Source organism: Netta rufina (assembly GCF_964035555.1).
Source record: "Netta rufina genome assembly, chromosome: 20".
In the NCBI taxonomy this organism is placed as follows: domain Eukaryota; kingdom Metazoa; phylum Chordata; class Aves; order Anseriformes; family Anatidae; genus Netta; species Netta rufina.
In genome coordinates this window covers 11323433-11335667 of record NC_140144.1, presented here as the reverse complement: position 1 = coordinate 11335667, position 12235 = coordinate 11323433, and the positions used below count along the sequence as shown (strand labels likewise).

Genomic DNA, 12235 nt, shown 5'->3' with positions numbered 1-12235 from the left:
CACTCTGGATACACCACATCTCCATGCTCCACTCTTCCTTTTGTCAAGCTTATTATAAATAAGTAAATTGACTCAGGGGTTATTTCTGTAACTACGGTGTATGCCTGTGGCATAACGAAGGCTACCTGGAATCTCTTTTGTCAGAAGCAAAGTATGTTAACTCCCACAAATCCTTAAATGTGAAAAACACTGCAAACACCTTATCTTGGGTTAACGACATTTCCTATTTCGTTAACGCATCCTAGAAAGTTTGATGGCACAGCAGCATCAGGGACTTCGGTCCCAGCACATCCACAGACATGCCTTCAGCCACCTCCATGCTGCTGCAAGGACAGGCAGCACAGAGCTCTCCATTAGCAGGAGACGAGCTGCAGGCAGGCTCTGACACGTTGCGTGTCGTAAGGCACAGGGCGACGCGCGCTCAGCTGCTGACTGGCAGGCGCTGGAGCCAGCCGGATGAACCCGGATGAACAAAACCAATCCCATTTTATCAGCTGGCAGTTTTCAAAGCAGAGCTGCACTCTGCTGGCATCATGGAAACTCATTCCCCTGGGAGCTCCAGCTGCTACAGGAAGACGCACAAACAAGAACTTGCAGGCACGCTACTCTGCTTGGAAGACTACCGCTGAAGACTTCAGAATAAACATGGGTATTGCTTAATTTCAGACAAACAGAGGTTTTTAACTTAAATACATGGGCTTGGAGCCAACAAAGCGCAACGTGTACATATTTTCCACAAACGTTTTGAAATAAATTACTGAGAAAGCAAAGATCATTAGTGGGTTTAATCACTTTAAAAGCACTGTCTGGTTTCAGAGTTTGCACCTACACTACCATTTTTCACACGTGTATGTACACATGTAACATGACAGACATGCAAAACTTCTTCCCTTTAGCAGGTTCATTAATCAGCTTATTTTAAAGAGAGAAACAAATCAAAATACAAAGCACAGAACTTGCATACCTCTCCAAAATAAGAGTACTTGGTGTATTTTTCTATGACAGATTTTTAATAGATTCCTTAGACAACTGGCAGAAAACTCAATAAAATAATGCTTTTAGATAGAACTTATATAATGCAGGCATTTTAGCTTGCAAAAGAAAGCACAGTCTACTAAGACTGTATGTGCCCTATGAGCTTTATTTGCTATGAAAGGCAAACCTGAAAATATTTTTTCCTCAAAACAAAAAATTGAAGAGGAATTGTAAAATTCTTACCTTCAAGAGGTCAATTTCTTTAATGCAATCTTGCCTAGCCTTGGCATCCATCATTTCAAAAATCTACAAAGGTAAAAACACAGATTAAAATGAAATATCAAAAACTAAGAACTTACTTAACAGGAGATTTGTCTTTCGTCCCTCACTTCGTACAGCCTGTACTGTAATGAGTATACATACAACACTCAGATCAAAGAGAAACATTTTCTTTATTTTGAAAATAGTAAAGTACTAGCAATAAGGTAAAATTAATTGTAGAACCTGTAGGCAATATTCTAAGCAGCAAAAAAAACCCTAAAGATACTAGCTTGTGAACTTGCTGTCATCATTTTCGAACATTTAGCTTACTACTTTTTCACATGGTAAATAAAAGACAAACTTTTTTTTTTCCTTTTAAATAACACTAGACAATACTTTATGCTGAGTTACAAATCAATACTGCTGGCATGAAAGCTTTTCTGAAATTCTTCTGAAGTCTCCAACAAGCACGAGCATTTCTTTTGTCTTTTATTTCAGCACTTGAGAGCCTGGCCACCGAGCAGCCCTGCAGCTGCCCCTGCACACCCAGGTATCGCCACCACCTGCAGAGGGGGGAAGAGGAGCCAGCACCTCCAGCTGCCCCTCCTGCCCTCGCCTCCCGCAGCTGGTCTGTGCTGAGATGGCAGAGTCTTGTCTGTATGATGATGGCCATTAGAGCCTTGCTCTTTCCCACACATTTAATAATAAACCTTTTTTATAAGGTAAAAAATGAAATTAAAAATAAATATGAAATTACACTGCTGTTACTATTGCTGCATAACCGTGATTTATAGAATAACATCACACCAGATCATCCAATGGACTCAAACAGTGAGATCTCAGTTTGTAAAACATTTTATAGCATTATTACTGCTGACAAAAGAACACACTTCTGAGTCAGATGCCTTTTTTAGATCTGTGTAGACACCTAAAGCATTCCCATTCTACTTGCTAAGCAGTAACACTTTGAATTTAAATGCTTACCTGAACTTTCTTTAATGCCACAGGTTTTCTGTCCAGAAGACAAGTTGCTTTGTAAACTTCACTGAATTGTCCTCGTCCAATCTTTTTCTCTATCTGAAAGTCTGCCAGCGTGCAGCGGTACGGGTACGATGTTAAATGTCTCTGTTCAATTCAAAAGAAATTGAATCAATGAGCTACAAAAAGCAATAGCAAACCCAGAAACTTGCATTCCCAATCTGCCTCCTGTAAGACCCCAAACTAGCAGTCTAAGACTAATTGTGTGCAGGAGAATAAGGACAGAAGGCAAGAAAGACAAAGAAACCTGGTGTTGGAAATACAACGGGCCATGGAGTGGTCTGGCTTTCCTTTCCTCACCTGCAGTTTGCTTTGTGCACTCCTTGCAGTGCTGCACCAGAGCAGAGATTTGTACAGAGCAGAGTTAACAACTCCAAGCGCACATGCACTCGTGCTCTCATTTGTGAGGATCAGGAATTTATTCCAGGCTCATCAGTCCATAGATAATTCTGACCATAAATGCATTAATTTCCAGTAATTTGTTAGTAATGTAAGCTGCATTAAGTTAAACGACTTTTCTAAAAAGGAAGAAGTCTTGCCTCCCATGTAAGCAGCTAATGAGCCCCAAAGTACCGTCTCCCTGGTCGCACACCCGCTCATCTGCTTTGCCCACTTGGCACCTCGGAGGTGTCGATGCCTCCTGGGGAGCAGCCTCAGGTGAGCATGCAGCCGGGCAGGCAGAGGCAGCGGAACGAGGACCAGGGGCTCTAGGGACTGCATTGCTCCCTAGAGCCATTCCGGTTTCTTCTGTAATTAACGTGACCGCTAAACAATTTTTGAAAAAAAAAATTATGAAAATAAATGACAAAGTTGTTGAGCATGCCAAGTAGACTATTTTTAAGCTTCAACATCTTGAGCCATTTCAGAATTCCCACCGAAAAACGCAAAAAGCAATTAGCCAAGTACACAAGGGAAGTTGTGGGGACAGTTTCCCAGGGATTCAGCTGTCGTTTAAGTTGCATCTTCAGCAGACAACCCCAGCGAGCGTCCAGGAAGAGCAGGCCACAGAGGCTGGAAGCTCAGGGAGGTGACTGTTGCTGCTACTGTAATTTCCTAACCCAGAGGGCTGGGAATGGAAATAAGATTTAAAATGCAAGTAAAGCTTTCAGTCCAGTAACTTCTACCACAAGTACACACAAGCCAGAGTGACAGCGTCTTACAGTGTATGTTTCTTACAACTAAGTTTGAATTTCTTTCATTTGCAACAGGAATAAAAATTGTTACTACTCAATTAAAAAAAAAAAAAGTATTAGTCAGGTATTTATATAAAAACAAAGGCATCAGCATACAGAATTGCAAACCACTTTTATCTCATTAAACCACAGAAAGAAATAAAAGCGTTCCCCTTAACTGTGCAGTAAGAAAGTTTGAGCAAAAGATTTTCTACCCTGGAGTTCAGAATAAAGGTAACACTTGCAGTGTGATTTATGATGTTAGTGAAGTGACAGGAGGTATGTGTGTGTCCCAACCACTTTTGCACGGTTAACATATAAAGTCTGCTTGCCTTGCTGGAGCTAATGCCGGATGACGACTGGACACCTTAGCTGATATGTTCTGGCATCCTCCAGGACTACAGCTGCACATTTACATATGCAATGACCTAGATTTGCATTTGCTATCACAACCTATCAGACCTAATTAAAGTAATGGAGCTTTCATACAGGCTGGATGTTTGACTGCAGTATAAGCCAGAGAGCGTGCCCAGGTTTGACCAAAGCCTATCAGAAAGCTCCCCACTGACTGGGGCAGTCCACTTTCCCACACTTCTGCTTAAATTTAATCTTCTCTTGTGCTTTTTTGTACTTAAATGTAAGCAGGTAGCTCTTACAAATAACATCACACATTAAGCATACCTAATATCAACCTCCTCAGAACAGCCTCCCCATAGACTGGCCTGACATACATGTCACTTGTGTCATGACTTATGGCAGTGAAGTGTTAAAGAAGTAGAAATAGGAGGGGAAAAAATGCGAATCACTACAAATCTGAAGACATTTTGATAATTTGGCAATTTGCACACTTTGGTTTGCAGGGCAGCTGTAGGAAAGGGACAGTCTGCGAACAGCTCATTTTGAGACAAAGGCTGTTCTCTTTGTCCACACAATGAAGTCTCATTCTTCTAGTACTCTACTAAAAAAAAAATAAAAGCCAAAGATTAAAGTCAATTAATTCCTCATTCAAATAAAGAGGCTATTCATTTTTCAGAAGAAACACAGAGATTATTGCAGGAACAAGCTATTCTGGACAACATCTTTGGCATACATGTCCTCTTTTAGATGTAATCATTGATGCAAAAGCAAAAATTTCAAAGCTCACAGAAATATGTGGCAATGGCCTTCTGCAAAATACTTAAGGAAGAAGTTTACCAGAACTTTCAGCCTGAAAATTTGAGGTTTTACGAGGTTCTGCAAAACAGAATCAGCAAGATTTTGTAATATAAAAAAAAAAATGCAATAAAAACCAGTTATTTCATCTTGCATGCCCCTGAGTAGATACACTGCAATGATAAGAAATTAATTAAAGCTGATGAGGAGTCTACATACCAGATTATAAAGCAACACAAGCAATTGCAGAGAATGACAGTACTAAAAAAATTCCTTGCCACATACTTGCTCTTTGCTGATAGGTTGTAGTTTCCACTCGTGCTTCCACATTTTCAGGGATGTCTGTTACAGTGCCACCAAAGAAATATCCTGAACTGTTCTCCTGACTCAGAGACTTGTTCCTCTTTAAGGAAAAGTGTCTCCAATATATTGATGCTCAGCAGCTTACTCGGCACTCTCCATTCAATGGCACAGGGAGCAAGGGAAAGGATGGCTCCTCTGCTCTTGTGAATGTGCGACCAATTAATCTACCAATAAGTAAGTAATTTTCAAATAATAAGGAGAAAACCTGAGCAGTCCTGGGAGAACTGCCCCAGCAGCCCTTCCTGCAGCCGTTAACCTGGAGTTTCAGGCAAAGGCCAACACTGAGCGGTGAGAGACTAAGCACAGAAAGGCCAGTGAAATACTGACCAGCCACAGAGCAATGCCTGCACGACTGCTTCTCCCAGTGGTATGGGAAGACAAAAAACAAGCCTGAATAAGCCAAAAAAAATGGGACTGTTCACCGCTAATTAATGCTCAGGGTTTACACATTGTGCAATGCTGATTAATAATAAATTCAATTGTTTTACTGTTGTCTGATGGCCATGTGGGGAACCAGCACTGGTCATCAGTCTGCACAAGTGGCTACAAGGTTGCACGATGCTTAGATTATTTTTAATCAACCAAAAATTGTTAAAGATCGGTTAACCAACAGTTAAAAAGTCAGTCACTACAATCTTTAGATACCAATAAAAGCATCTTCCTATAGAGCCATGAAATGAAATATTCTTCAGAAGAGTAAAAACATACTCGCCCAATTAATTTTCTGAAATCTCATTAAAAAATTTAGCCTGACTAAGTCATACACTTCTGACCTGAATTTTAATTATCTTCACGCTGGATATAAGTTTTTTTTCCTGATATTTGCAATGCATCATTAATTTTAAAGCAACTGTTTCCTTGCTTCTAAAGTGCATACTTCATCTGAATGACATTTACCGTAAACTAATTTCACCTTTAAAAGACATCTGTGATAGTAGATGGAGAAGCTTCAGCCCCCACAGTTGAACACGTATACATTATAAGCAATGATTTACTATGAACATCAGTGTTTCAAACCCTTTTATGATGTCCCAAATTGTACACCCATCTCCACTCAATGATGCTTACCTGAAAAGAATTTCGTATACTTTGAGGTTGGAATTCCAGCGTGAATTTATGAGAACACTTAGAACAGATTGATTAAAAAAAAAAAAAAAAAAAAAAAAAGAACTTCTGGGCTCACAAGAGATGAGGAAACTTTTAAAATATGGATTATCCTTCAAACAGGTAGTCAAGTAATTATTGAAGAATACATCAGGTTTTTCATTTTGCCGCTTCAAAACCAGACTACGCTGCCATTGTAAGATATCCTAAACCTGGACTGTTACCTAGAATTTAAAGTTTGCTTTACAGAAGAACTTGGCTTGAATTTCAAAGTTTTAACATCTCTATCAGCAGGTATCTGTACTAGTTTATGAAGAGGAAAGAGAGAAATACCAGCTTGAAAATAGCAGACCACATATTCACATCAACAAAGGAATTCATGTTAACATAGAAACAAGCTAAGCACTTCAGAAAACAAACTGCAGTGTCTTTGCTGCTAGATGTTCAAATCTACTTTGAATTGGCAGGCCAAAACGAAACTGCCATGAGCAGCTCCACTGCTAAGACGTGCAAGTATATCAGAGGAATGTTTAAAAGCAAGTTTATATAGTATGAAAACTAAATAAAAAATTGCAGCTCTGTATTTCACGTCACTGGTTTATTCCTCAATAACTTCCCCTTCCTATTGCTACAAACACAAGTAACTCTGAGATGTCAGTGACTGACACTTTCACTCAGAATATTACTGGAGCGTGCTGTGTGCCTTGCTGACAAACTTCCTCAAGTCAGGTAGCCAGAAGCTAAACTGTGACTTTACATTCACTTACTCTGATTAGAAAACTTCTAAATACGAAGCACTGCTCAGAACTACCTTCTTCTCACTAAGCTACAGCAGCTAAAGACAGGAAGAAGAGTCTGATACCCTCACTCCTAGCTCTACTAACAAGTTACCTGACATCAAGTAACTTCTTGTTGATACCTGTGAAATAGAAGTAACACCTCTGTCAGCATGGAAAAATGCTTTAGGAAGCCGTGCAATTACAAGAAAAGCTTCTACTGGGGGAGCAGGCACTTGCATTGGTCTCTGGGGGGGAAGGGGCTGGCAGGAGGAGCGGGCTCTGCTGTACCAAACCCCTCCCTGCCTGCAGCAAAAACCCAGGCTCTGTCTCTTCTGCCTTCATCCCCGCCATGCACGGCACTTCTCGTAAGGCAACTTTAGTCAGATTTTTCTTTCCAAACCCTCCTCTCATCCATGCACTATTCTATAGCGTGCCTGCACTGCTTGCACCTTCAGAAGAAAAAAAAAAAAAAAAAAAAAGATATAATCTCAGATTCTTCCAGGTAAAACGTACCAGGAAATTAAAAATTATACATAATTACGTTCCTGTAAAATGGAAAATCAGAAATATGTAATAAGCAATCATATCATGTCATCAGTGTAAGGTGGCCTGCCCTCTGAATACTAGATTTTTTGTTAATTTCTAAACTGCATTTGCTGAGCAGAGGCATTTTTCTGGTAGACTGCATATTTTGTTATTTGTTTTTTTATTTGTTTTTCAGCTTCCACCTTCTCCCCTCCCCTTTTTATCTTAAAAAAAAAAAAAAAAAAAAAAGGAAAAAAAAAACAACACACAAAAACCTTCCTGCAATCCTAATTCCAGACTAGATCATTCTCAGAGCAGTTAATATACTTAGAGACCTCCATTAACACAACTTGGGTATTAGCAGAGTGGAGGGGAGGTTTCACTAACAATGACCATACAGCAAAACGAGCCCACTCAGCATCAGCAGAGCAGCAGAACATAGATTATTAGCTACTAATTACACTTAACTATGTCATTACAAATTCTAACATGTGCTCCAAGATGCCATGAATGTATCTGCTGCACAGGAACACTTCCTAATCTTGTTCATGAAATAATTACAGGGGCTCTATCCTGCCAAATGAGGCAGTAATTAACCCTAATTGCTCAAAATGCAACTGGCTAATTCTAGGAGATTAATCAAGGGGATTCAATTATTATTAAATGACTTAATATGACAAATTGCTACATTAGGAGAGGGGAGCTCTGCTCCATACAACGTATTTTCCAAGTAGTGCTGTATAAGATACATTCATTGTCATACTATCGTGTAGGCAACTCGTTGTTTTTGCAAACCCTGTACTGGGTTTTGATACCGCCTTCCTAATGACCATTTCTTGTTCAAGAAACCTTGAGCATCGCTGGCCTGCACAGCTGGAACAACAAATTAACACCCACGTGCCCTCCCCGTGGCAGTGTTACGCCACAGTTCCAATATTCTTCTTTCTGACAGCTTTTCCAAGATGCTTTTTATTCACTTTTCAAAATACAAACAACTAAAACTCATCTGGTCTGAAAAACAGTGTAACAGTCTGAAAAATTCAAGTTTTCAGAATTCACGAAACAAAAGTTTCATGATTACAGTGAAGGTCTCACTGTTATTTTATTACAGGGTCTAACCTTGTTTTAACCCACTGCTGCAGAAGGGTGGGAAGGGGAAGGGAGAGGAACCACTACAGTGTAAGCTGATGACAGTATGGACAAAATATATTGCAGTAGAAATCTTCCAGAAACTCTCAGGAAATGAAGTCAGAGAGTCTACAATTTCATGTAGGATGAACTTTCTTGTATTTTGTAACTCTCTCATCAGCATTTGCTATTAATCTATACAAGGAAATAAAATATATTTATTCACTTACATTCAAACACCTGCCTTTTCTTCAAAGAATCACAGAGAAGAGAAAGCCAACACAGTTCATGTTTTTATAAGATGTTTTAAAAACACTTGCTTTAAGTGAAATTTAAAGTATTTCCTTTGTCTCTTATCATCATCAAAAATCGGACTCAGGAAACTCTGCCTGGCTGGCAAAATCCCAAGCTGGATATACCCTAGAACTGCCACAACTGTGCTATAAACAAAGGAAAAGGGAAAAAAAATTGCTAAGAATTCCCCACGCTTTGTAAAAGGCAGGGAAGAAAAGCAAAGAAGGGCCGAAGAGAGCCCCGCTTACCTGAGGGTCATGCTGGTAGTCCTGGCCCGGCAGCTTGCAGAGCGCGCTGTTCTGGTCCCCCAGGTGGTGCGGGTGGTTGTGCTGCCCCTCCATGGTACCATGCCAAACCCTGCCTCACTCCGCGGGAGCTGCGAGCAACGCCAGAGAGAAGAAGGCTCGTCAGTGCCAATCCAACACGGGAAGCAAAAACTCTTCCTAGGGGTGTGCCCAGACGCGGCTGTGCAGCAAGGCTGCGAGAACTGATTCCGCCCCCTTCTTCCCCTCTCTGATGGGCTCCGTGTGTAAGTGGAACTCAGCAGCCCCAAACCTGGCACCCAGCAGTGCCCCGCGGGACCTTGGCTGGCCCTGATGCACCGCACGCCGGCACGGCCACGCGTGAGCACGCAGCAACAGGTCACACTTATGCCCGCGCCCCTGAGATAACAGAACAAAAACACCTCGATGGCAAACATTAGGGGTATGCTTTCATGCTAAGAAAAATAGCAGAGAAGGGGTTTATTTGCTCAGTGGTACGTTATCTACAAAAAAACATTGCTTTTATCAACTCCGGTACCACGGCTAACGGCAGGGAGGGGCGCTTCCCCTGGAGCTGCTGAGCGAGGGGATCCCTACAGCACCAGGCACGCAGCGACGGCTGCAGGAAGGCCGGCACCTTCTCCGTTCACAAAACAAAAATGAACACCAGCTCACGCCCCACCGCGATTCCTCAGCCTTAAGGAATTTCCAAACAGACCCTACCTTGCCTGCTTTTAAAGCATTCAAGGCTCTTTGGAAATCTCAGGCACGTGCAATCAACGAGGCCATACAACACAAGAAAAGGTGTGCTTTTCCCTAGGTCACGTTTGTTAAGTTCTGGTTTAGGGTCTACATCTTCTGATCTTCCACAATACATCTTACAATCAAGGTGAACCCAACTATCCGCGTGTTCTTCCAGAGATGGTAATAAATAATTCACACAGAGAAAGCCCCAAACGTCCTTTGTGATTCTTACAACACACTTGTTAAATTTGAAATAATTTAATTTAGTAATTTAATGGAATAATTTAATTTAATAATTTAATGGTCTGGGGTCAGGATCCAGCCCTGGGAGCAAAGCCAGTCCTCAGCAATGAGACCAGAGCGTAGTGCACATGAACACATTGATGTCCCTTCCCCTCCAAAGGATGTGTGTGAGTTTTTTGGCTTGCTAAACAACGTATTTCATAGCTGGTTATTCATTATCCGTGCGTGCTCTAGGTAAGATCTCATTTTAGAACCGCAGTGCTGCTGTCCTTAATGGTGACGAGAGGCATAACAGTGACAAGGTGAGATTTAGGGGCCAACAAAAGCATTTTCAGAAACTTGTTTCAGGAGTTTTGGCAAGTACTCACTCGGTGACAGAGCACAACCTGATCTCATTAGTGTATTAATAGTGCATGCCTGGCATTTGAGCAATGACTAATTCTTAATTTAAAATGCAAAGGTATTTTAAATATTTGGGGGGGTGTGCGGGGGGAGAGAGAAAACACGATGCAGAAGAATTTCTATTGCAAGTTGTGCTTGGTTCTTCTAACAGTTGTCGACAAAGTGGGCTTTTAGCTCCAGCTTTCCAATGCCAGCCACTGCAACATGAGCACACGGCACTGGGAAAAGCACCGGGAATTGCTCCTCCTGGTCCTTAGGCATACGAATGCTCCCTCCAGCAAGCACTCACTAGGAAAGAGGTGAAAGTGGGGATAGCTACCACATATGAAGAGACAAATGCAAGGGTTGCTCTTAGTAAAAGATGTTTGTCCAAGTCAGAACAATGAAGCTCCAGTGGAAGAAGAGCCAAGGCCAGGCTGGATGGGGCTCTGAGCAACCCGATTCAGCGGGAGGTGTCCCTGCCCGTAGTAGGGGCTGGAACAGGTGGCCTTTAAGGTCCCCTCCAGCCCAAACCCTGCGATGATTCTAAGAAGAAAGATAATCACTACTAGCATGACACAGCTTGATTTTAGCATTCCTTCCGTTTCAGGTATCTGTAGACTTATTAGCAACAAAGGTGAACATTTAAAAAGGAAAAATAGGAGAATTTAATGTTGGTGTTAAGAGACCTATTAAATTCCTACCTTATATTATGCTAGCTACTATTATTAAACTTAACCATTATTTTATTATTCATTATTTTATTTTTACTCATTATTTTATTATTCATTATTTATAAAGGTCATTCACTAAAGGGAGAATGTAACACATGTTGCTTTTTTTTAATTTATTTTTTATTTATTTATTTATTCTTCCCAAATCCCCAGGCACAGAGGAAACGCTGCTATAGAGCACAGGCTCTGACAGCCACCCTTTTTGCCACTCATCTCCCAAGGAATTTGGGAATTTCACATTCGCAGCCTCGAGATAAAAAGGCATGTCCGTGCAGTGCACATGAAGTACCTGTAGGCTAACTGATCAAACATCTTATCTGCTGCCTCCTGCCTCAGGACAGGAACAGAGCCCGGAGAGAGGAGGCAGTTCCAGCTAAACATGAGAACCCCAGACATCTGATCACACATGAATCCGGGACGTTCCGGGGAGAACCACGGCTTTTTGGCTGCCACGGGAAGCTCAAGGTAGGGCTGCTCACTGCCAGGGCTCAGACAACGGGAAGGCACCCAGCAGCTCGGAACAGTCCGGCCACCACCAGCACGTAGGAGCATTTATTGGGCGGCGTGTTTGGGTTCGGTCACTGCTTGTTTCAAGTGCTACAGCTGGAAGCGAAGGAAGAGGCAAGAACCAAATATCAGCTTTGAAAAGAGATACGCAGGGCTCACATGACAGCCGCCCGCAGCCCGACACCTACGGGACAGCGTGTCCTGCCCCGAGCTGTCAGCTCAGCTATTCTGGGCTGCTGGCAACCGCCGCATAGGTAGGCTGGGGGATCCTCGCGAGAGGCCCTGCAGATAGCAGCCAGGGACACAAAGGCACTCTGCGATGTCCAAAAAGGAACTCGGGTTGTACAGTGTCAAAATGCTGCCAGCTTTTTCAGAGTCCCATAATCAGTGCATGAAATTATCTCATGGATTCCAACCATTCGCATGAAACACTTCCTTCTAACTAATGTAAGCATTTGCATAAAATGTAGTGTACCAAAAGCCACGTGTTCATTCCTCTTAAAAGGACTGGTCTTCTCAAAGTCATTCAAGTGAGTTACAAACTCCCACCTTGTTCAGGCTGCAGGGATCGG

At 41.9% G+C, this 12235-nt stretch overlaps 1 protein-coding gene across 2 annotated transcripts in view; it reads right to left on the bottom strand.

The window, feature by feature from the left end:
• Positions 1-12235, bottom strand: part of NEK6 (NIMA related kinase 6) — a 58644-nt gene that overhangs the window by 28537 nt on the left and 17872 nt on the right. For both annotated transcript variants that reach the window (XM_084299133.1, XM_084299134.1), the window contains exons 2-4: positions 9040-9167; positions 2221-2361; positions 1219-1281 (exon numbers count right to left, since the gene is read on the bottom strand). In XM_084299133.1, the coding sequence (XP_084155259.1) occupies positions 1219-1281; positions 2221-2361; positions 9040-9132 (297 nt within the window). In that variant the 5' untranslated portion in view covers positions 9133-9167. The remainder of the gene's footprint in view (positions 1-1218; positions 1282-2220; positions 2362-9039; positions 9168-12235) is intronic.